Source organism: Acomys russatus, chromosome 22 (genome assembly GCF_903995435.1).
Source record: "Acomys russatus chromosome 22, mAcoRus1.1, whole genome shotgun sequence".
Lineage (NCBI taxonomy): Eukaryota > Metazoa > Chordata > Mammalia > Rodentia > Muridae > Acomys > Acomys russatus.
Window position 1 is genome coordinate 27,556,050 of NC_067158.1, and position 25,977 is coordinate 27,582,026.

At 49.0% G+C, this 25,977-nt stretch overlaps 1 protein-coding gene across 3 annotated transcripts in view; it reads left to right on the forward strand.

Annotated features, from left to right (window-relative positions):
* Positions 1–25,977, forward strand: part of Afap1 (actin filament associated protein 1) — a 111,191-nt gene that overhangs the window by 64,688 nt on the left and 20,526 nt on the right. For all 3 annotated transcript variants that reach the window (XM_051165315.1, XM_051165314.1, XM_051165316.1), the window contains exons 7-11: positions 4,215–4,316; positions 4,999–5,080; positions 10,222–10,371; positions 16,863–17,074; positions 21,722–21,867. In XM_051165315.1, coding sequence (XP_051021272.1) covers positions 4,215–4,316; positions 4,999–5,080; positions 10,222–10,371; positions 16,863–17,074; positions 21,722–21,867 — 692 coding nt within the window. The remainder of the gene's footprint in view (positions 1–4,214; positions 4,317–4,998; positions 5,081–10,221; positions 10,372–16,862; positions 17,075–21,721; positions 21,868–25,977) is intronic.

Below are 25,977 nucleotides of genomic sequence, written 5' to 3' on the forward strand. Positions count from 1 at the left end.
AGGGTTTATGACCCAGGCATAGACATTTAGAAATAGTTAACAGGACAATTATAAATCTTTCAGTCAGAACTTACTTGCCTTTGCAAAGTAGGATAAGCACATGGCAGCATTTGAGCAGCACGCGACACTCTTCATCCTTCTGCAGGAAGCCTGAGCAGACCATGTGTCCTGTCTGCCTGCTGCAGCCATCATCCACAGCCCTTGCCAGAAGTGTGTGTGTGTGTGTGTGTGTGTGTGTGTGTGTGTCTATCCACATGAATGTACATGTGTGTACAGAAGCTGCAGACACGAGCCTCTGTGCAGAGGTCAAACACAAGACATGAGCCAGCGTTCCCAGAAGCTGAACGATCAGGTTTCCATAAAAATGTGCAGAGCCTGTGTTTTTGGGGTGGAGGGCTTGAGTTAAAAGCAAACAAAAATACCACAGAGTATTTTGCTGTGTGGAGGAGTTGTGCTTTTCCAATTCAAGTCCCATTCTTATAAGTACACTTCGACCTTCTCATACTACCCTTTACCTGGACATATACTTAAAAGGTCACCAAGCACCTTGAGTGGCAGGGCCTTTGCTTTTCATTTTGAAATGGACCCTGCAGGGGCTTTTGGGAGATGCCCAAAGGACAGTGAATGAAGCAACCTTACTGGTGAGAACCCCATGAGAACAAGACCAGCTGTGTTCACCTTCTCTTAGGGTGCTTTCTCTGTGGCCTGACCAGGTTGGTCTTGAGACTAGGTAAAGACAGTCTCACAATGCCAAGCTGCCTTCTGTGCACTTGGGCTGGCCCAGGGGGATGTCTGGGTCTCTCTGGGTTGCTGCATGCCCATCCCTGCACTGAGAAACACGTGATTCGGTTCCATGGGGGACCTGAGTTCTAGGTGAGAGTGAAATGAGTCATGGGAGAAGCAGGTACAGCATTGAATATTGTGAGTGTGTGAGGTGGACCCATGGGAGCCTGGGAAGAGTTGTCACAAGCCAGCTCTGGTGGCCAAGTAGCATCTTCCTCCTCCGGGAAACAAGGCCTGGTCTAGAAAAAAGAGGTTGAGGTGTGAAGATGCCAGCTGTCTTCTTTCTCTATACTTTTGTTATTTTTGACATCAGGGTAAAGGACTAGTGGACTTTTCCATGTGGCTTTTATTTAGTGTAGTCTCTTCTTTCCATGTTTTTTTTAAAATTGGTTCAGTTAAAAAATTTATAGAAAATACCAGGTCCAGTTTGTATTAATTGCATGTTTTCCCTTTTAATAAGACCTTCAGATGTTCTCACTGCTGGCCATAGGGACACATACCTTTAATGGCACCCACCTCTGCACTTAGGAGGCAGAGGCAAGTGTGTCTCTATGAGTTCGAGGCCAGCTTGGTCTACATAGTGAGTTCGGGGACAGCCAGAGCTACATAGTGAGGCCCTGTCTGAAAACAAAACAGAAAGTTGTTGCTATGAGCGACAGATGCTGTGAGCTTGTTCTCATGCACCAATACCTGGTTACCTCTGGTCAGATGTTAAAGTATCCAGACCTTAGAGGGTGTGTCAGCTAATGTGACAAAGTGCCTGAGTGAAACACTTTGAAAGAGGGCAAGTTTACCATGGTTAGGTGGCCCCATTGCTTTCAGGCTTATGGCAGGGTCAATGGTCACAGCAGGAGCCAGTGGTGGAAGAAGCTCCTTTTACTTTGGTACAGTTAGGAAGAGAGTAGTGGGTAGAGGTAAGGGTCACAACAGCCCCTTCAAGTTAGTGACCCAGTTTCCTCCTACTAGGCGCCACCTCCTAAGGTTTCATCACTCCCTAATCAAGTCCTAGGTGATGACCAAGCTTCAACAGATGGCATCTGGAGACATTTAGGACTCAGCCTGTATGGAGCAGGTGGCTGGAGCAGGGAGATGAGGCTGCCTTCTGGAGGATGAGCTATGCTGAGTCAAGAGAATGCATGTGTCCTAAGGGGACAACACACAGAGTGACACAGGCACATAAACTTACACAGACAGACACACATACGCAGACAGGAAAACACAGAGTCAGAGCAGCACACTTACAAAGACAGGTACACACACACACACACACACACACACACACACACACACACACACACACACACACACACACACACACTAGGCAGACGCACACATAGCCGTCCAGACAGGCAGACACATATGCATACGTACAGCACCTGCCTCCACCAGGGCTGGCAGCAATGGGTGAAACCATGCTACTACAAGGTTCTTCCATGGGCAGGAAAAAAAAAAAAAGAGAACAGAGGACAATAAAGCTGTTCCAGACCACACCTTTGCAGCCACTGTCTGGAGGGCAGGCTTTGGTGAGAATGAAAAGCTCATCGAATTCAGGAGTTGTTTGTGTAATTGTAGCCAAACTTCCTTAGTTAAAGCTACAATTACAGGCTGAGGTTACTGGGGGCCTGGTACAGGAGAAGTGCTGGCTGGGATGCTTCTCGGAGGCTGCCCACCACAGGGGTGCCCACCACAGCCTTTCCCAGTACCATTGGGTGTTGCTTTGTGGGAGTTAGCTAAAGAGAGTTAGGCTTTGTAAGAGGTTCAGCATTGCTCAGATGATGAGTGGGGGAGCGGGACTTGAACAAGGGAGCTCAGAACTTTTCTCTTTCAGTCTGTTCCTTCCCCAGAGAAAGGACGGTCTTGTCCGTAGTGCAAATGCACTTGTCACTTGAAGATTTAGTCAGTGCCTGGGGCAGGAGAAGAAAGGGGAACCTGAAGGACTTAGCATTAGTAGGAGTGAGGGAAGTTGATCTTTCTCCCTTTTGCTGCCTAGGGAAGGCAAGGTTTCAGGGTGTGAAGTGTCCCTCAGAAGTTGTGGAAGGAATGCCTTGCAGCAAGGCTTTAGCGCCTTGTAGGCTCTTCCCATCTCTGTGTGCATTGTTATTTTCCCTTGGGAAAGCTGAGTGGCAAAGTGGTTGGAACAGGTCTGCTGAGCCCTTGGGTCAAATCTGGATCATAGATTCTTAGCTGCTGTGTCCTATACACAAAGGGCATGGACGCTCTTCTCTGAGGTCTGTGCTCCCCTGATCTTGCTGCCTTCCAAAACCTCCCCATGCCAAAGCTGCTTTTCAGCACAAATTTGGAAGACCAGAAATATCCAGAACATAACATTTGTGTTCTTGGGAGGAGGAGGCGGCAGCTCAGGCTCAGAATGGTTCATTATTCTGCCAAGGTGAAAGTCCCTCTCTTCTCATGCTGCACTCCTTCCATCTGTCCTTTAAATTTTTTTTTTTTAATTTATTTATTATATATACAGTGTTCTGTCTGCCTGTGTTTCTGGACACCAGAAGAGGGCACCAGATCTTATTACAGGTGGTTGTGAGCCACCATGTGGTTGCTGGAAATTGAACTCAGGACCTTTGGAAGAGCAGCCAGTGCTCTTAACCTCTGAGCCATCTCTCCAGCCCCCATCTCTCCTTTCACTGACCAAGTTTAGTCTCCTCCCCAGACCCGAGGGGGCCATGCAACTGGGCTCCTACACCTGCCATCCATACCCTATGGCCGTCCTCTCCTCTTCAGACACTCAGCACTCTGGGGTTTCCTTAAACACTTGCCACCTACTGCAGGGCCTTTGAACACCTGTCCCCTCTGCCTAGAAGCCTTTCTGTCAGTTGCCATGGCCAGATTCGTGTGGCACTCAGCTCACAGCCTGGGACAGCACCCACTCCTTTTGTTCTACTGTAGCTGACACCTTCCTGTGAAAGGACCATGCTTTATTCTTGTAGCTCTTCCGTTTGTCAGCCATGATTATGTGTATGTGTATGTGGATGCAGGCACTTGAGGAGGCCAAAAGTGGGAGTCAAATCCCCTGCAGCTGTAATTACAGGTCATTGTGAGCCACCGTACTGGTACAGGGAACCAAACTAAGGTCCTCTTCAGGAGCAGTGCATATTCCTTAACTGCTGAGAACCTCTCCAGTCCCTCGGTCTTTTGATAACCCTTATTGCTTCTGATGACATCTCAGTAATGTGGGAGAGAACCTCAGAGAGAATCTGGAGTGCATTTTCCTGGTTAGTGCCAGGACTGTACACACGGTTTGGAGAGCAAATGAGTGAATCAACAAACAAGCTCACGTCCATGCAAGTTTAAGCACTGGGTACTGCTGATCCCTCTAGTTCCCCCTCTACACTGTAGGGCCCCTGTCTGTAGGACTCAACCCAGCACCTGAGAACCCCTGCCTCTGGGCAGGCTCAGACTGTGTCTCACTCCCACAGGTGATCAAAGAGGCCTACAGTGGCTGCAGCGGCCCCGTGGATCCGGAGTCTTCTCCACCACCCAGTGCCAGCGCCCCCGTGAACAAGACAGAACTGGAGAAGGTGAGGGATGCCAGCTTTCATGCAGCTCTTTTCTTTGTTAGCTTTTTTTTAAATTTTCTGTGCATACAGTTAATTATATATATTTATGGGGACTTGGTGAGACATTTCATTTCAATACATGTATGCAATGTATTGGTTAGCCAGGGTATCCTTCATGTCTGCCACCTCAAAGCCTGATCTTTTCATTTGTGAACCACCATGTGGTTGCTGGGAATTGAACTGAGGACTTTTAGGAGAGCAGGCAGTGCTCTTAACCACTGAGCCATCTCTCCAGCCCTCCCATCCTTTCACTTATAATTGCTAGTTTTAATAACATTTTATGACATGCTGTGAGAGGTACAGCACTTCAGTGGGCACATCTGTCCATTTTCAGTGCCTGCTTTGGGCTGACCTCCAAGGAGTCATCTCATAGACTCCGTGGCCTGTTTTATTGCCAGCGGTGGATGAAGATGTGGACTTACAGGAGTGAATGGCTTGGTCCACTTGTGGCTGTTGAGTGCTGTCTGAATGCGGTGTGTCCACTTGCAGCATTCAGCAGCTCCGTGCCGGCGTGCTGCCTGCAGAGTGCCGAGAATGCGGTCCAGGGGTCCTTTGACTTTTGAGATGACATTTCACTTTCTACCATGCCTCCCCAGGCCTGTATGACCACTGTGGGAATAACGTGATCCTTGTGTCCTTATAGAAACTGTCTTCAGAAAGGCCCAGCTCTGATGGAGAAGGTGCCGTGGAAAATGGAGTTACTACATGTAATGGAAAAGAACAAGGTAAGAGTCTAACACACATGCCAAGATGACCTGAGCTCAAAAAGCCAGGTGCAGTGAGAGGTGTGGCTGTGTGTGAAGCCTTTGTGCTTCAGCCGTGCAGGTGCCACCACCTTCTGTTCTCCGGGAACACAAGGAAGGTCACTTGATTTGCACCAGCCCAGAACCTTCTGCTCCTCCCACCTGAATTAAATTATTGTTAAACCATAAAAGATACATATGCCACAGAATTTATAATTTTCAACCACTTTAAAGTGTTCTGTAGATAACACACACACACACACACACACACACACACACACACACACACACACACACACACACACACACACAGCACTGTGTAGCCATCACCTGCATCCATCTCTGGAACTTTTTGTCTTCACAAATCAAAACCTTGTTTCCATAAAGCTCAACTCTGTCACCCCTTCCCTAGCCATGGCAATCAGCAGGCTACTTACTCCCTATCATATGGACTCCACACACTGAGGGCCTTTGTGCCAGTGGAATCCTGTGGCACTTGCTCGTTTGCAACTGGCTTACTTCACCCAGTCTGATGTCTTCAAGGTTTGTCCATATTGTGGTCTGTGTCAGCCTTTCCTTCCTTTTTAAGACTGAATAATACTCCATCGTATGGAATGCCGACCATTCATCTACCACTGGTACTTGTGTTGCTTCTGACCTTTGGCCACTGAGAGCAGAACTGCTGTGAACACGGATATGCAGGGATTTAATCTCTTGTTTTTAAGCTTGACTTTATAGCAAAACAGATGATGTTCAGTAACACCCACCAACTTTGACTTAACAGTTCTGTGAACTTTAATGTACACCTTCAGCATGTAGCCATCAGCACAATCACGAGAGAGAGGAGAGAGAGAGAGAGAGAGAGAGAGAGAGAGGGGGAGGAGGGAGAGAAAGGAGAGAGGAGAGAAAGGAGAGTATGAGAGCTCATTTCTGTCACCCCAGTGTTCCTTCACACTCTTCTCTGTCACCTTTGTCCCATGTGACTCCATGTCCCCCAGGGAACCTATTCAGAATGGGCTTGCAAGATCATACATTCTCATGGGACCACTGTCCCTGTCTGGCCTGCAGTCTTCACCTGGTATTGCACAGATGTGTGGTGGTAGGCAGCTGTGGCCTCTCCAGTGGGTGAGCAGTTTAACATGCCCGTTGTCTGTTCATCTCCCTGGTAGGATGTCACCTCAGATCCTGTGGCCATATGACTATGGGGTTGTCATTGACCTTTTGGAGGCTCTGCATACTCTTCCTGTGAGCTGTTTATAAAATGTCTCCTTCCCATAGATTGTCCCCCATTGTGTGGCTGGCCATTTTATTCCTGAGTGTGTACTGTAGTGAGGAGTGTGACTTGAGGGCATGCGGAGAGAGCTAGGGCTCTGTGGACCCCAGACCTTGCTCAGGGTGCCTGGGCCCTCATCTGTGTGGCTCCCGTGGAATGAGTGCTCCTACCTGGGAATGAATCACGCGCCGTGCCCGCAGTTGTCCCAGGCCTGAGAATCCAGGAACCCAGACACCGCGGCAGTTAACACTGGAAGGTCACACTGTCTGTTTCTTCTCTGTGGTTTTCCAACACAGTCTGGTCTGACTGTAATTTTTGTCCTGCCCTTTGGAAGCTACCACCAGTCTGCATGTTATACATAATGAAGACCTCAGAGCCGGAAGCTATCTTTAATGTCTGCTCTGAGGTGGGACACCCTGCAGTTTCCAGGCTCCTGCTCCACTATTGCTTTAGCTCCTTCCTTTTTTGGGCTGTTTTTGTTTTTATTTATTTATTTATTTATTTGCTGCAAGATGGTCCCTTCACCCTTATGTGTGAGTGTATACACACATGTGTGCAGGTACCTATGGAAGGCAGAAAATGGTGTTGGATTTCTGGAGTTAGAGGTGCATGCTGATGTCAGTGAGTGATGACATCAGTGTCAGTGAGTGATGACGTCAGTGCTGGGATCTGAACTCAGATCCTCTGTAGGCGAAGTACATGTTCTCAATCGCCAAGCTGTCTCTGCAGCTCCTCCTGTTCTGTTTGACAAAAACAGCCTTGTGTGTTTGGGGATGAGCAGGAGACCTGGCTCACACATTTTCCTTTTGTCAGACATGGTGCTTTGTATATTATAGCTGCTCATCAACGATCACAAAGTAGCTTCGTGGTCCAGATGCACCGTGAGCTCCTCTTACCCTTGTTCTCCATCCTTACTGTTCTCTACTTGCGATGGAGAGATGTGAGCTGAGCTCTCTTTAGCTTGGCCCTCTGTGATGGGCTTATGGTGGACACAGAGGAACTCTGAGCATCTCCATTCTGCCTGCATGCTGTGGCCTCACCAGAGAAGGCAGTGATCAAAGCTCTGCTCTGAGATACCCATTTCTTCTTTCAAGATGAGCCCCCGTGTAGACACTGGGGAATCAGTGACCATCCTATAGCAGATGTGGGGAGAGATGACGGACGTCCTAGACTGGAGAAACTGCACTGCCCCCAGCCAGTGCTGTGTGCCTTTGAGACATCGTCCTCAATGTGGGGTGCCTGTGGGTGGACTTGTTGAGCCAGAGGTCGGATGACACCACCTCTCCCACCCCTACTTCCCCTAGACTAGACAGAAAACCATTTCATTTCCATCTCTGTAGGAGAAAGCGGGCTGCCTAGGTTTGTGACGTTCATACACTGAACGCTCCCTTTCTGCCTCTGAGACCAGGGCATTGGTGTTGGCCATCTATACTCTCTGAACCCTTCCATTGTTCTGCGTGTAACCTCACTGACTTGAGAGTTCTCTATTGACTTTTGAACTTGCTACTGTGCTAACTCCTGCCCCTTTCCCACTGAATAGACTCCAAATGTCCTTGATGGCTTTTCTGTCATGTCTCTACATAGGGACCTTTCTTCCAAGGATGGCCTAGGGTATGGTTACTCTCTGCTTTAGGGGTTGGAATCCAGCAAGCCCTTTGCTGGCAGGAGCTGGTCCCCATTAGGCTGAGTCTGAATGCCACCCTCACTGAGTCCTGCTGCCTGAGTGTATGTGGTGGTGTTACCTCATGGCAGAGCCTTGAGGAGAGTGTCTCCAGCCACTGCCCTTCCAGCTCACCTGGGAATGGGGGCAATGACCTCACTCTGCAGGTGCCTGGTGAGCCTCTGATGGAGTCAAACACTGTCACTTCCACCCACTGTGTCTAGCTTGGTAGAAATGACCCAGCTCTCTGGCCCTGGGCTTTTATCTGGTGGAGGGGGAAGAACTGGTTCTTTCCTCCAAGGCTTTGAATGGGTTCTCACTACTCAGTAAGTAGATGTGTGTCTAGGAGCATGGAAAAGGGAGGTGCACAGACGTTCCCAGGGCTATTTTCCCCAAGATCTCAGTAGGCCTTAATCTTGTTTAACTAAAAATAAGTCAGAATGTCTGTGTTGTAAAGACACGTGTTACAGGCTGGGATGTAAACAGCAGAGGCTCAAGATCAAGGCCACAGGCATGGCTGGTCCCTGGGGGCCTTTCTTCCTGGCTTGTGTCCTCACATGTTCTGTGCACACACAGTCCATAAAAAGGCATCACTTTTTGGATCGATCATTCATACTGTGTGGCCTCATTTAACCTTTATTAGGACTCCTGTCTCCAAATACAGTCACTCTTGGGGTCAGAATTGCGAGGCCAGGCCAGGCCCGTTCAGTACAGAATGCTATGTTTGCCCTCAAGTTCTTCATGGCTTCATCTTCTCGTTACAGAATCACAACTCTTTCCTCATTCGCTGCTCCTTGCTTTTACACCAGAGCAGAGGCAGGAATTCCCCAGATCTTATCAGGGTAGGCAGGGTGGAAGTAGGAACAGGGGTTGTTTCCTCCTCTTCGCCAGAGAGGATTAGAGAGGGGTGCTTGTTTCTGAAATGATTCCATGTGGTGTGCTGGGCCTCAGTTGTCCCCGAGAAAGGAGAAGGGAGCCTAGATGCCCCCTGCATTCTAAAAGGGTTGTATTGCCTAAACGGTCAACACAAAAAGAGTTGTGCTAGCTGTGTGTAGCCAGCGGGGTGACGCTGTATTGGTCTTGAGGCGGAACCTGCACCTCAGTAGGGCTGTGTCCCAGTGGAGGAGAGCCTTGGGAGAGGGCCTTGGCCTCTGGCTCTAGTGCATGGCTCTCTCACAGGACTGAGACGGCTGGCCAGCCCTTGCCCAGAGCTGCTCTTGAGTGGAAGGGTCAGGTCCCTCAGCTCCCAGTGTGTCCTTACACATCCATCCTGGCTTCTCTGAGTCCCAGCCCAAGCCTGAGTAGGAGCAGATACAGGACACCAGTTGTCAGTCAGCTCCCACCCCCATGACCTGGTGTGGAGAGATGAGAACAGCCCTATGTCAGAACTTGGAACCATTTCCACCCTGCGTGGGCTCGATACCAAGAGGTTGCATGGGGCGAGTTCAGGATCTCCAGGATCTTCTGTTTTTTCAGGGGAAGCCAAAACTTCTTTTTGTAGAAAATGTTCCTAGATTTATATGTTGATAGTTCATTCCTAGCCATCACCGTCCTGGCCAAATGGAAGACGACAGCTTGAAAAGTATTGGCTGCTGGTCTGAGAGCTCTGCACAGCAAAGCTCAGAGTAGTGTCCAAAATGGACAAGACAGACCCCTACCGAGGACCCATTTTTCCCCTTTCTTCCTTGTCAGTCAGTCAGATGTGACCAGCTGCCCTTGTTCCTTGGGCCCCTCTATCTTTCCCACATTGGTGATATGTGTCAACTTATCTTCCTGCCAGGGAGTTGCCCCCTCTGAGACAGACAGAGCTCATTCTTTATGTCTGAACAGTCAGTAAAAGCCCACGCTGGGCAGGCTCCATCAGACCGCTCCGCTATTCTCCTAGTAACTTATATCTCCGTAGGGTTCTGGTCATCATATGCCATCCTTTGTTGCTGTGAGCATGTCATGTATGTCTGGTAATGCACACGTGCCTGTATGCACATGTGTGCATTACCTGATCCTCCCTGGAGTACACGCTTCATGAGTGCAGCCATATCCTTCTACCACCCCAACATCTGGACCCCCAGCTAGCTCATCACAGGTGCTCCTGTGAATGGTAACAGTTTGGGGAGAAAGAAATGCCTGATGATTAATGCTGTAATTTTCCCATTTGACATGAATGATTAAGACACACTTTTGTGTTGACAGTGAAGAGGAAGAAAACCTCCAAGTCAGAGGCCAAGGGAACTGTGTCCAAGGTCACCGGGAAGAAAATTACCAAGATCATTGGTCTGGGAAAGAAGAAGCCATCCACAGATGAGCAGACGTCATCAGCAGAGGAGGATGTGCCCACCTGTGGTAAGACCCTCTGTGTGCTAGCAGATGGTCCCTGGATGCGCTCTGGGACCATCTGAGTTGTGGAAAGTGGTTTCCGCTTTAGTATAGCAGTCTTCAGGGCCTTGTGATGTTCTCCATGGTTCATTCAAGAAAAAACCAATGCTGTCTGTTGGATGACAACACCTTCCCCAGGTCCACTCCAGTGTTTCCAGACTAGAACACAGGAACAAGACAGGCCAAAGCTCTAGAACCGAGTCTCCTTCAAGCCATACCTTGGATTTAAATTGCAGATCCAGAGACAGCTGGTCATCTCACAGTCACAGTGTTATCTTCTGGTGTGTGTGTGTGTGTGTGTGTGTGTGTGTGTGTGTGTGTAGCTGTTTTGTCAGGGATTGGGCAAAGCATGTGGTCTGTAGCAGCCACCAAGCCAGTCTTGTACACCATGGTGTCTAGCCTAGGGGGCTAAAGAGAGGAACCAGACAAGGAAATGAACCAGAGGAATGCATGTGTATCAGTCAGCTACAACCTGAAGCAAAGAGGCGGAGGGTGCTAGCATAGCATCTAAGTCAGGCTGTGGTCAGGCTGTTGGGTACAGCCTCCATGAGAGCGGAAGTGACATCATACTGTCATGATCCCAGTAGCCACACTTAGGAGAACTGTGTTGCTCTTTCACTTCATAAGTGGAAAGAAGTGTTGGCCTTTTGACTTTGTTTCATTTTGTAGCACTGGAGATGTCCTAGGCTAGTGAGTGTTCTACCACCTGACCCTTTCCTTCCTTAAAAAAAAAAAAAATCAAGATTGGAGCCTGGCATGGGGGTACATGCCTGCAATCCTAGTACTGGGGAGGCAGAAACATAGAGGTTTGCTGCCAATGAGGCCAGCCTGGGCTATGTGGTGAGTACTAACCAGCCAGGGCTACATAGCAAGACCCTATATCAGAACAAAACAAAAGCAGGAATGGGCTGTAGTTGTCCTTGCGTGTTGCTGTTACAAGCCTTGCTTCCCGTAAGTGTGAACGCATGATTTCTTCACTCAAAGTTATTCTGTTTACAATCCCCTCTGACCCCTTGAGCACCCTCCTTGGGGCCTGAATCGAGAAAGAATCCTAGCCTCTGTAGGTACCTGGAGCCAGGTGCACCCCAGATCCTTGGACAGTCTCCCATCAAGTGGCTGTTGGGGACAGGAGGACACAGAATCCGGCCAGCTGGCAATGCTGGTTTTCCTATCATGGTCCTTTCCATGAGGAGAGAACTTGGCTGTGTAACAGCCAGAGACAGAGTGGGGGAGGGCCTGGGGACACTGCCACACTGCTCCTGTCCAGCCTTTATCTTCCTGGAGCTCTTGGGGACATGGTCTTTTTCCCTGCTTTTGTCATCAGCCCTTGTGATGACAGCAGTCAGGAGTTAAAGTAAGTTTTGCTTCTGCCCTCGCCCTCTCCCCAACTGCTGAAGGTCAGTGGAGCAAATAGAAATAGAAATTACTTTTTTTTTTTTTTTAGACAAGGTCTCACCATGTAGACCAGGCTAACCTTGAACTCACAGAGATCTGCCTGCCTTTGTCTCAGAGCGCTGGGATTAAAGGCCTGGTGAGAGGTAGAGATGCTTTTTAGGAGGAATGGTTGCGCATTCACAAGGCAGGCGAGTCAGAGGCCTGCTCTCTTGGCACTGTTGCTGTCACACAGTGGCTCTTCTCCACGCTGCTCATTTTCCTGAGAGCATGGGTGACCCTGAGAGCAGGAGCCTGAGGCATCTGCCACACACAGCTCTGGCCTCCGCTGAGACGGTGCCCTCTGTCACACAGCTCTAAAAGTGCCACCACAGCTCTTCACCAGGGGGACAGGGAACAATGGCCATTTCAACCCCTCAGTGCAGCTGCAGGGATCTCGGCAGAGGAAAGGAGCTGGATTCAGGCCCGAGGGACTGACACCCCTCTCCCCCTCCCCTGCCAAGCTGAGCCCCTGCAGCTGCCTGGAGACAAAACTGAGCAAATGGGCCAGAAGGGCAGAGCAGCTGAGCAGGCAGAAAAGGTCTCCCTGGAGGTACTGAGCTGAGCTTGGTGCCTGTCTGTGCACTGTAGTCTACTTATGCTGGATGAGGTGCTATGGTTTCCTGCGAGTGCTCTTGCAGGGCTTTCATGGGCTGGGAAGCAGACCTGCAGAGGGAGCTAGGCTGTTTCACACGCTGTCTCCATCTTCCTGAGAGGCCTTTGAGGGGTGCATTAGTGTTGGGCTAGGCAGCTTTTTCTGCAGCCCTCCAGGTGATATACTCAAGAGACATACCCAGACTCCACAGCCATGGTGGCTTTCATCTGGCCTTCCAAGGGCTGACAAAGCCCCAGGGCTCTTGTTACTCTATAAGCAAAGCTGTGCACCCTGGAAACGCACCCTCCGTCCAGCTCTCCTCCTTTCTGTCCTCTCGCCCATCTGCCCTACACAGACACCTTACACTAGTCACACCATCCTGGGCACAAGCATAAAGACCTCCTCTTGCTCCCCACCTGGGAGCTCAGACTTGTCCAAACCTCCCATGGCATTACTAGATTATGTCGCTGAGCTGCTGTGTCCCCATCACCCAGCATGAGGCCAGCACATTATGGCAAAGCCACTCATTGCTTTGGGGACTCAGGCTGCTTGTCTGGGACATGGGCTTCAGCAGCAGTTGCATGGTTTCTGTGAGAGTGGGAGGTGAACTGAGCTATGTTGCTGTCACTATCCATTGCTTGTCTGCCATGCTCTAAAGTCAACAAAACATACCCACTCATCAGCCCTGCCAGGCTCTTCGAGTGAAAAACATACAATCTCAGGCCTGTAAAGTTAACTTTGCAATTCTAACAAAACCTTATTTATTCTTGCCTTTCTGTAGCATTTGGAGTGGAAAGAATCTTAAAATATTAACTGATATTACCCAGTTTTTAAAAGATGTGTTAGCACATTACTGTAAGTGGGATTAAAAAAAAAAACACAAAATAAAAAACAAAACAAAACAAAAAAACCAAGCTGGGCAGTGGTAGCACACACTTTTAATCCTAGCACTCAGAAGGCAGAGGCAGGTGGATCTCTGTGAGTTAAAGGCCAGCCTGGTCTACAGAGTGAGCTCCAGGACAGCCATGGCTGTTACATAGAGAAACCCTGTCTTAAAACAAAACAAAACAAAACAAAACAAAACAAAACAAAACAAAAATAGAAAAATCAAACAACAAAACCCTCATACAACTGTTCCCTGAAGACCACAGTCTCTGCGCCAGTCTGGAGTCCAGGCCTTCAGGTCCTGGCTGCACTTTGGTGCCCTCTGGTGGCGGATGGCTGCTTCAGCTCAGAAAGCTGGCTGATCCCCCTCAGCAAGGCAAAGGGTGTTGGTGTTGGTACCAAGAGTGGGACTCATCCTTTGAATCTAGATCCCTGCCTGGGCCGCTCTGCCGTTTCCTGCCTGGCCTCGTCCATCTCAGTATTTCCTCCCCCAAGAAGATGAAAACTTAGGAACCCCCTTCTTGAGAAAGTGGGGAACCATGGAGGCCAGGTGACAAACATAGAACCATGGACATGTCTGTGAGCTTCCTGTTTATGTGAACAGGAAACTCACTCACTCTCTCTCTCTCTCTCTCTCTCTCTCTCTCTCTCTCTCTCTCTCTCTCTCTCTCTCCCTCCCTCCCTCCCTCCCTCCCTCCCTCCCTCTCTCTCTCTGAAACTTAAATCCCAAGAATGTACTAAAATATGGTAATGCCCCATGAAGTCATGCTCTAAATTAAGGGAGGACCTGTCTCATGCAATCACTCATCTGTGGCTGAAATGTTGGGAAAGCCGCAGAATCTGGTGACTGTGGCCAGACTCCGTCTGGAGAGAGAGCACTGCAGAGCCGGGGTGCTGTCTGCTCTGTTGGTGGACGGTGTCCTGAGACAGCTGTGTGCAACGTGGTGAAGCAGCTCCCCACTGTGAGCCCTAAATCAGAGTCATGGGCACTTCAGGGGTGTTGCTGCTAAACTCCCCAGGCCTGTGTTAGTCTCTCGCTGTTCTCACCTCTGACATAATGCCTGCTAGCTGAAGCTGCCTGCCTGCTTTAGTGTCTGAGGCTATCTTCCTGGCCTGGTGTCTGAGGCTATATCTTCCAGGCCTGGTGTCTGAGGCTATCTTCCTGGCCTGGTGTCTGAGGCTGTCTTCCTGGTCTGGGGTCTGAGATTATCTGCCAGCTTTAGTGTCTGAGGCTATCTGTCCAGGATGGTGACTGAGACTATCTGCCTGGCTCTGGCCCCTGGGTTATTGTTTCAGGCCAGTGTCTGAGGCTGTCTGCCTGGCCCTGGTGTCTGAGGCTCTCCACAGTGTGGTCACTGGAGGTCCTGTGATACCTTCTAATCCTTGCCCAGGCCCAGCCCAGGGTAGTTCAGCAGCTGGCTCTGCAGACCAGCATTGGACGTGTCCTTTCCCTGTCTGGTAGGTCCATGAAGCCCAGGATGCCCTAGACTTCAGTGGTTTGTTTTTTGTTTTTTGTTTTTTGTTTTTGTTTTCTTCAAGGCAGGATCTCATGTGTCATGCAGGCTCATCTTGGACACTCTTACCCCCAGTTCCCAGTCCCAAGAACTGAAAATATATGTGTGTGCTACCACACTGGTTAGTTTCTTTGTTTCTGTTTCATTGTTACTGCTGAGATAGGATCTTATTATATAGCCTGGGCTGGCCTTAAACTCTTGATTGCCCCTGCCCCTCCCTGCTGCATGCTGGGATCACAGGCGTGTGCCTCCACTCGCTAGCGAGGATGGCTCTTTAACAGTGGTTAAACAGTCCGTGTATGTGTGAGCCCGGCCTACGGAGTATATCAAGTTACTCGAGGGCTTCCTACTATCCTGTTTGTGGACTTGTGCTCAGAAAACACTTAGGTTCTGTTGACACAGGTGACGTCTACCCAGAGGTCCAGCATTTGAGTCTTTGGCGTGATTGATTGCTGTAGATGGCGTTCAGGATAGAGTGAACAGTTCCAGTAAGATGTTCATCTGACCGCAGCTTGAAGCAGCACTTTCCCTTTTCTTTTAAAGTAATACTAAATCAGAATGGTTCCATCTGTACATTAAAAGCCTTTTGAAAAGAACGACATCACTTAACTGCAGTGTTCTACAGGATGAAGAGCAGGCGTGGCCTGCAGCTGTCCTGGGAATAGTCTTCCTTTCTGTCTCTGATTTCATGCAGGCGTCAGGTCTGACTGTGGCCTTTTGTAGGGCACCCCACGTCTGAGGGTGCTTTCTCCTTCCTAGGTGGCCCTTGGAGAAAAAAAAAAAGTTTAAAAGCTGCCTGAACACAAGAGAGGGGGTGAGTCCCCTGCTCTGGAGCCCACAGGCTTCTGTCTTTGTGTCTGTGACTTCAAAGATTCCTTAACTAGTGTGGCCAGTGGCAGTCTGTGTTTGGCAAGAGATGCACTTTAGGGTGTGTGGGCCCAGGAGACCTCCATCCAGATGAAGACTCACATTTTGCAGATGAGGGTAGTCATTGAGACTATCTTGAAAATATTCATCAGAGACGTATGAAACTTCATCCGGGCACTGAATGTGTGAGTGTGCATGTGCAGGAATTGTCCGAGGCTGAGTAACACCCAGCATCTTCACCACCGTTCTTTTCACCTGCTGCTCACCCTTACCCACTGTCTCATCCTTTCTTAATCTCTGCGTGCTAGTGTCTGTAGTGTGGGACAGTTGGAGGCCATAGTGGCCACAGCTGTCACAGTCACTGCCGTCACCACGGAACCTCCAACTCCTGCCTTGGTACTTCTAGAAAAACATGCTTTGTGTTTACGACAGCCCCAAATTGTCATTTTCCTGTGCTTGATGATTCCTCTCTCCCTTAGGGAATAATTCTCCCTGTAATTCTGTCACATGTGACATCACACCTCTCTATGACACACCAGGAACGACCCCCACCCCCCGGCCCTGAGCTAGGCAGTCAGGGCTCATCTGGGTTAGTCTTCCTGTGAGATGAAGTCCTGGCTTCCACATGCAGGGATGGAACATAGAGACCAGGAGGCGGCCCTGGGCCTGTGGGTGGGGAGCTCATACCAGCCATGTTCCGTCACTTGCTGGAACACATCCGGCTGGGAGCTTACCACTCCCCAGCCCTCCCACTTCCTGGAGAATTTTCATCTTCAGATACGTTTATTTCTCTGTCTTCACAGGGTTTGCAGCTAGATCTTTCTGCATGCGATTTCTCATCCATTACATGCAGGCAGTTGTCTGTCCCTGCTAGCCATCCCACATCCACTGTCACTGTCTCGGGGTGCTTTCCAGGTTCCCACATAAACATTACACTGCTGACACTGGTTCTTACACCAGGAAATGGGTTCTGCACCCATGAAGAGCCTCCAGGGCCTGCTGAAGGCTAACTGCGTAATAGTGACTATTCTCTCCTTATGAGCATTTAAAACCTGGACGTGAGCACTGTTTCATGCATGGCACTTCCCTGGGACAAGGACATGGGTAGGTCCCACTGGCACCTTGGTTTCCTCAGCAGGCTGAGCTGTGGCATCCTCTCCTTGTAGGTTACCTAAATGTGCTCTCCAACAGCCGCTGGCGAGAGCGCTGGTGTAGAGTGAAGGACAGCAAGCTCGTTCTGCACAAGGACAGGGCTGACCTGAAGACCCACATTGCCTCCATCCCTCTCCGTGGCTGCGAGGTGATCCCGGGCTTGGATTCCAAGCATCCGCTGACTTTCCGGCTGCTTCGAAATGGACAGGAGGTGGCTGTGCTAGAGGTATGGGGATTCCTGGGGCCACTGTCTGGAGGGGTGCGCACAGGATCTGTCAACACCATGATCAGGTCCTCTACAGAAGACCGACCCAAGCTCCCCGCGGGGTCTGATTTTGATCTGGCCCCTTCCCTCTCTTGGCAGACTCTGTTTTGTGTTGTCTTCTGGGTTTCCCTTTTGGACAGTCGGGAACTGCACAGGCTTCCTAGAGCATTATGCATGACAACTTTGCTTGCCACGGTTAAATGCCCAGCTCCAAACAAGGGGTCACTTTCTCAAAGTGCCCAGGCAAGAACTTGTTGAAAGATCTCCATTAAAATCCTCTTCTAAGCATAGGCTACTGGGGCACGTGGGAACTGTTTCCTTTGCTTGTCTGTTGGAAAGTGCTCTACCCATTTTCCAATTGAAAAGGCATTTTAGAGCCCCTGGCATCCTGTGGCAGGGTCAGTGAGCTGCACCACATGGGAACCAGGAGCATTTTGGGCTTTGTGTGTGCTATGTGTGTCTCTTATTGTCTACAGGGCTGCTTTATAGGATATTCAACAATCTTCCATCTTGTTCTTTTTTACCTGCCATTAATCCAGGCTTAGTTTTTTTTTTTTTTTCTCTCTCTCTCTCTCTTCCTTTTATCCTTATTATGATTAAGGCACACATGCACACCATACATTCCCCGATGTGAAAGCTGTGTTTTCCAGGATACATGCCAGTGATCATGCCATGAGGTTAGCAGAAGGGAGGCTATGTTAGGCATGGTACAGTGGGCTGACATGCATGCTGCCTGCCAGATGCAGAGTCAAATCTTAAATGGCTATGGTGTGGGTGTGGGGCTCTGAGCAGGGCCAAGGTGTCCAGGCTAGCAGTCAATGAGATCTTGAATTTCAATATGTGAATTTCCAGAGTTGTTTTCACAGTAGGGTTTTGTTTAGTTTAGTTTTGGTTTGACAAGGAAGGACCTTACCTTCTCCCTACAGGGTTCACTGGCCCAGGTAGTCTCAGGGACGAGGAAGATGACTGCGCCCCCTGGTGGCTGCTGTGCAATAACACATGGCCCAGAAGATCTGGCTTAGTCTAATTCTGGGATGTTGTGTTCACCCCTAGCTCACCACTAACCTGACAGCAACCAAGTCTTTTTTTTTTTTTCTCTCTTGGCCTCTTACCTGCCTGTAAAAGCCAGCGGTAAGTGGAGTCAGTGTCCTTTGCAAACCTCGGTGTGGATGATAGTTAAAACCTTGCAGGAAGCTGTCTTGGCAGCAGATAGATCCAGGGCTTAACGAGAGCTTTGGCAGCAGATGCCAGAGGCCCCAGGGAAGAGGCAGCAAGGGCAGGCACACCACGATAAAAAACTGGACATGGCCAGGAGCCCAGGGTTGGGTAGGTGGAAGCTACCTGTGTGGGCGTGTTTAGTTCTGAGTCCATGAAGAACAGAAAGTTCCACAGCTTCGAGAACAGCCACAGCCCTAGCAGGTGTTCAGTCCTCCACCCTGGGGGGAAGTGGCCTCATCCTCCTGAAGGATAGCAAGGGGTTGAAGTTGAACTGGCATCTTCCCAAATCATCGACTGTTTCTACAGAGCTGAAGTGACTTAGAGCTCACACTCAGGGCTGAAGTGGCTTAGAGCTCACACTCAGGGCTGAAGTGGCTTAGAGCTCACACTCAGGGCTGAAGTGACTTAGAGCTCACACTCAGGGCTGAAGTGGCTTAGAGCTCACACTCAGGGATGAAGTGACTTAGAGCTCACACACAGAGCTGACATGGCTTAGAGCTCACACACAGGGCTGACGTGACTTAGAGCTCACACTCAGGGATGAAGTGACTTAGAGCTCACACTCAGGGCTGAAGTGACTTAGAGCTCACACTCAGGGCTGAAGTGACTTAGAGCTCACACTCAGGGCTGAAGTGACTGAGAGCTCACACACAGGGCTGAAGTGACTTAGAGCTCCCATACAGGGCTAAAGTGACACTTAGAACTCACACTCAGGGCTGAAGTGGCTTAGAGCTCACACTCAGGGCTGAAGTGGCTTAGAGCTCACACTCAGGGCTGACGTGACTTAGAGCTCACACTCAGGGCTGACGTGACTTAGAGCTCACACTCAGGGATGAAGTGACTTAGAGCTCACACTCAGGGCTGAAGTGGCTTAGAGCTCACACACAGGGCTGAAGTGACTTAGAGCTCACACTCAGGGCTGAAGTGACTTAGAGCTCACACTCAGGGCTGAAGTGACTGAGAGCTCACACACAGGGAATGGGAGTTAATGCCATGCTCCCTCCTGAGGCCTAGGTCTCAATCTGAATTGTCCAACTATGGCAGCGCGGCCCCAATGCCTGACGCATATCTGAAGCCTGTTCCCATTTACCCTCCAAGCCTCTCAGCCCCTCGATCCATTCATGCTGCTCACACTTCCTGGAGCTCAGGCCTGATACATTATAGAAAACCCTCCGTCTGCAGTGTACCTTCCCTCCTGGTGCTGGGCCATCCTGGCACCCTTAGCAGGAGCTGGATGGAAGTGGGGTCACTGTCTGGTGTGTCCTGAGGGGAGGGGCTTGCTATCGGTGTGTCTCACTCTTGATGTGATTCATCTCGACACTGTGTTAGTTACTTTTCTATTGTCATGATAAAATACCAGGACCAACACAACTTTTAAAAGAAAGAGCTTGTTTGGCCTGAGGGTTCCAGAGTGACAAGAGCCCATCATGTGGGGGAGGGATGGCAGCAAGCAGCAGACATAGTGGCCAGAGCAGAAAACTGTCCTGTACTCTGTCTGCATGAGGCAGAGAAAGCAAACCGGAAGTTTGTGAGGCTCTTTTGTTTTTTTGCTTTTTTTTAAAGCCTGTCCACAGTGACATACTTCCTCCATTCAGGTGGCTCCACCTAACCCCTTCCCCCTGCCCCCCACCCCCCACCCCCACAGCACCAACAGAGGGTAAAGTGCTCAAGTGCCTGAGACTACTGGGGAGGGCACTTCTCATTTAAACCACCACAGATACCTTGGGCTTTTTCCCAGTTGAAGGTTACTACATGCCCCCCCCCCACTCCCACCCCTTCATGTGGACAGATCCTTTGAGACTGTTCGATGCTAGCATTGGAGACTGGCCCGCAGCAGTCTGTGGTGATGCTGGTGGCCGCAGCAGTCTGTGGTGATGCTGGTGCCCGAGTGGTGACTCTCATTCCTTGATTCCTTCTACCGGAATTAGCCCGTACATTTCAGCAATTATCCACTTACCTGTGTATGCAGGATTTCTGGAGGCCTCAGCTTGCCTGTAAACCTTTACTTGCTGTGTGTCACCAGTGTTTGAACACTCTGGTTTGATTGCCAGCACCCACATTTCAGCTCACAACCACCTGTAACTGCACGAGGAACACATATGGTTTGTGTTCATGCTCGCAGCTGGAACATCCAAACACATAAAAGACATAAAATCAGGGGAGGGGAATAGAGTGAAAGCGGGAGGGAGGAACGGGAAAATACAAGTGATGGGATAACAATTGAGTTGTAATCTGAATAAATTAATAAAATTAAAATTAAATTTAAAAATACATAAAATCTAAAAAAGAAAAGGTAGTAAATGCTTCCATGAAGTAGCTGTAGAGACGCAGGTTAGACTTCTCTGTGAAGCTGGTGGCTCGTTTCATGTGTCTGTGCTGCTGAGGATGGACCCACAACCCATAATAGGCCTGCACGCTGAGCCACATCCCCAGCTCCAGTGGAACATTGTTTGGGGTTAAGACAACAGACCCAGAAGAGGATTTCTATTCTTAACCTAAATGCTCATAACAGTTCACTTTAATGGGGTACACCTTGATCGTGCCTCCAGTGAGGCATGCCATGGTCCCTATGCTGTGCTCCATGAACCCCCACAGAGAGCCAGACTTCCACACAGGCAGCTGCTGCTTCCTGTCAAGGAGTCTTCCTCTGCCTGGGCCAAACGACCACCAACCCATTTATGTACCCTCTGAAAAGTTCCCAGAATTCCAAAGGTCACACAAATCACAGAAACCATCTGCAGCTGGCAAAACCACGCCTCTGCTAGAGCACGGGGCAAATCATGGCCAGCTGCCGTGCACCGTCCAAAGCAGCCCCCACATCCCCACACCCGGGATTAAAATGAAAGCACATTCTTATAACGTTTCTGTGTTTTTTAAAGAAACCAAAATTCCAGAATTCTCAAGAATGTCACTACACAGTGGGCTTGAAGACAAGTTGCCTTTTTGCTTTTCAAAATAGTGTCTGAATAAGAGAAACAAGCTCACCGTCACACACCACACCAGTGAAGCACGGGCTGAGCCAGGGCACCTGGGAGCTCAGGTGGGGTAGAGCGCCCAGGTGCTCTCCAGGCCAGGCCCTCAGCACCCTTTGTGAACAACTTGCTGTGGCTCAGATATAATCACTCATGTGAATATCTATGTCTTCCGCTCTGGAGCCCTTTCCCTGAGGGGGCATCTTGGTAGCTCAGATTTTAAGTTTCTTTGCATACTTTTCCTGTAGGCCCTGGCTCTTCAGCCTGCCATGAACACAAAGCTAATCCTTTCCCCCAGGCAGCGAGCATGGCTCCTTTCTCATGCTACACTCAGGGCTCCACGTTTTCTTTTTCTCTTCTCGTCATGCGTCTTTGTCTTTGGCTGAGTGAGTCACTCTTTCTTCTTCCCCATGGGCAGGCTTCGTCCTCTGAAGACATGGGCAGATGGATTGGCATCTTACTGGCTGAGACGGGGTCATCCACGGACCCGGGAGCCCTGCACTATGACTACATAGATGTGGAGATGTCCGCAAATGTCATCCAGGCGGCCAAACAGACCTTCTGGTGAGACTCGCACACGGCCTGGGGAAGGCTGGAACTCGGCCACAGTCTTCTTCTTCTTCTACTGTTGGGCAGCAGGTGCTGGGTGAACGAGCAGGCCAGAAGCATACCTGAGGACTTTTACTTGGTGGGGTGCTGGGCCCTGATGACCCTGATGTTGGTCATTTCAGCCCTCTGGGGTTTCTGCTAGGGTGGGCTGGGCAAACTTTTCTGAAGATGGTTGTACTAGCTCGTGGGCAGTTACAGCTGCTTAGCTCTCTGCCCTTGCAGCCAGAGACAGTAAGGGATCATGGCTGGCTTTATTTGCACCAACAGGTAGTGTTCCTGACTTTGTTCTGTGGGCAGCTGTCACCAGCCCCCCTAGCCCCCCACCCCTCATGACAGGGACTTTCTGGAAAGCAGAAAAGATTCCGTATGTTGCCGAAACAAGGCCTGAGATCTCAAAGCTGGCAGTGCAGTGCTTTCTAAATTTAAGTCATGACAAATAATCTTCCTTTGGGCAAAAGCATATTTTGAGCCAGAATGCTTCCTGAACAGCGTCATAAGGAGGGGGTGGCTGCAGCAGTTCCTGTGGGGTTCACAGCCCTTGGGGGTGCTCAGCACCATCAGCTGTCCCACAAGGTGAAGGCTTTTTTCCCCACAGTTGTGGCACTGTTGTTCAGGCTGTGGTGGTGAACAGGCCTCTCCACGGCGTGCATTCCCCCTCACACACAGAGGAAGTTGAGAATGCTGCATGGCCTTGGACTCTGGTGTTTTCAGTGCCACAGTGAGCCCCACGTGGCCCAGGGGTGCAGAGCCACGGGGCAGGCAGAAGGAGGACTTCCAGGCTGTGGGTTGCTAATGGACCTGGCTGCCAGTCCAGACTTTCTTTTTTTTTTTTTTAAACCTTGAAAGACAACCAGTGGGCTAAGGATGGAGCTGAATTGGTACAATACTCGCCTCAGTGTATGCAAGGCCCTGAGTTCAACCCCCAGCACCACATAAACTGGTGCATGTTTCTAATCTAAGCATATGGGAGGTGGACGCAGGAGGATCAGAAGTTCAGGGTCATCTTTGTTGTCTTACATAGTGAGTTCAAGACTATCCTGGAATATATGAGACCACATCTCAAAAAAAAAAAAAAAAAAAAAAAAAATAGGACGATTGATAGACTTTGGCCCTTTCAGATGTACATTATCTTAGAATGGGCCCATTGCCCCAGTTACTCTAGGAGAGCAATTAGCAAATTCCGAGTCAGTAAAGGAAGCTCACACAGAAGGTGCTTTCCACATTTGTACCAGTATTGTGAGGTCAGTGACTCCCCAGCTGACTGGGCCCACTCTGATGTGCACAGTGGTGATGGTGGCAGTGTGAGGTCCATCCTTCGGGCAGTGTCAGCCTGTGGCCTCCAAGTCCAGACACAGGGAGTCCAACAAGCAGTCACTAAGAGACTGCCACTCATTAAATTTTGGTGTAGCATCGGAGACTGTGCACCTGAGAAGTTGTGGGCATGTTCTCCTCCCTCCTCCCAGCCTCACATCCCTGTAAGGCTTCTTTTTTGTTTGTCACTCAAGTAGCAGAGTGTGTCCAGTGGGCACACAAGCAAGAGTAGAAGTCCAGTTACCAACCTCAGAGAGACATTTACAGACCTGAAAATCGATCAATAATGCCTTCTTTGTTTACTTATGTTAGAAAAGCTTTATAAACACACACACACACACACACACACACACACACACACACACACACACACACACGAGCACGCACACAGACATATGTGTATATGTATATATACACATAAATACATATATACACAAATAATGTTGACTGTGGTAAAAGTCTAATAGACTCATGGTTATTGTTTTTAAATTTACTTTTTTGTTTGTTTTTAAATGAGTACATTTCTCACATTTTAAATTTAGTAGGTAGTGGGCAGGAGCTCTTGACAGGAGAGCTGGAGCCAGTCATGAGTCCCTAACACTGAACAGTGCATCCTGGCCCAGTAGTGGCATGCCAGCATGCACCCAGCCACTTGGGGCAGTCCCTGTAGTGGACCTCTTTGGTTTTTACATTTAAAAAATATTTTTCATGCAATATATTTTGATTGTATTCGTTCCTCTTCCCCTACTCCTCCCAGATCCTCCCCACTTACTTACTTCCTTTTTCCCTCAAAACGAAAAACAAACCCCAAATGCCCTCCAAAGCAAAACCAAAAAGCAAAACCAAAGAAACCCCAACCCAAAACAACAACAAAAAAAACAAAACACCAAACCATAATCAAAAAAGCATACATGGGAAAAACAACAGCAATACTAGGGTCTTTTTTTTCTTCTTCTTCTTCTTCTTTGTTGACAGCTACTCCTTGGCATGGGCCCAAGTCTAAAGTGTGGTTCATATGCCTGGTGACATTCATTTGGAGAAAATGGATTTTCCCTTTCCAAGCAGGTGTCGGTTACAAATAGATTCCTTGGCGGGGGTGTATTGTGGTTGAGATGGGTTCTCTCTGTTTATGTCTGGCTGCCCTGGAACTCATTGTGTGGACCAGGATGGTCTCAAACACATAGAGATAGAGATCCACCTGCCTCTGTCTCCTGCGTGTTGAAATGAAAGGCGTCACTACACCTGACACGAATAGCTCCCCTTCTCTATGCTGAGAGTTTGTCTGTTTTGAGCCTGTGCAGGTCTTGTTGTGCATGCTGCCATAGTCTCTGTGAACTCTTATGTGTATCAGTTCTGTTGTGTCGGGAAGACACAGGTTTCTTCGGAGCCACCAACCACCTCTGGCTCTTACAGTCTTTCTGCCTTTTCTTCCTCAGAAATTCCTGAACCATTAGGACTGAGTGCTCCAAAGTCTCTTGCTCTCTACACCTTTGTCCAGGTGTAGATCTCTGGGTTACTTACCAACTGCTGTAAGAAGCAGCCTCTCTAGGAAGGTTGAGCAATGCTCTGCTCTTTGGGTCTAACAGTATGCCATTAGGAATCATTTTATTGCTCTTGTCAAGTACTAGGTTTTCCTCTAGGGCCTATTTAGTCTCAAGTTTTAGCCACTTTAGAAGTGTTAGGTATGAATTCCATCTCATGGAGTGAGCCTTAACACTAGGTAAAGAATGGTCAGTTACTATCAGAACAGTCGCGCCACAGGAGCACCAGCACACCTTGCAGAAAGATTGCTGTTGCAGGTTAATAGGGTTTATAGCTGGGTTATATTAATGATTATTTTGCTCCTCCTGTGGTGTGTATAGTACCTTCCAGCACTATGAACACTAATCAGTAGCAGTAAAATTTCTCATCAGGCACTGGCTCTTACGATTAGGTTGTGTAGGTAACCAATAACACTGGCAATAGCCTGTAGCATTGGGGTGGCTCTAGGACCCCTTTGGTCAATGATAAGATGTAGCCCATTCCTGAACTGGAGATTTTACTTTGTGACATCCCCACGGCTTGATATATTGACAGTTGCTAGCTCTACTTATGTGGAAGTCACTAAAATCCCCCAAACAAAATACACTCAATGTTGACTGTAACCAGCACACAGATTACCACATTCAAGAGAAACCCTGAATGAAACTATTTGCCTCCACACACAGCTCAGCTTTTCCTTTATAACTGAGCAGAATTTTAATCTAAACCAAATGTGGAGTGGTCACATCTTGGAGAAAGGAATGCAGGTCACTGTATCAAACACTCTTCATTTTAAAAAGCACATGCCATAAACAGCCTCGGAATTTTTTTTTTTTTAACTCATTAAAATCTTTTTAGGGATGTCAGCTAGCAGTAAAGTTAATTTTCATGTTTTAGCTTTCTAGCCAAACATTCCCATAAAACTTAACAGAGAGGAGACTGAGCAAGGAAACAGCTTTCAAAATATGGTAGCTTGTCAAGTGATCGATAGCCTGGGATTAAGTTAATTTTTCGCTTTTTATAACTTGGCAGCTGCATGGCGAATCTTCGCCAAATGATTATGAGAATTTTTAGCAACTGTGTCTGACTGAAGGAAAGAAGGTAATACAGTTCTAAAGAGAAACAGGAAACAAAGGGGAAAAAAAATAGAACCTACGAGGCTCTCCCTGGAGATGGGCACGCAGCTGTGTGTGTGGTGCTGGACACTGGGGCATGTCCTGAGGCTGACCGAAG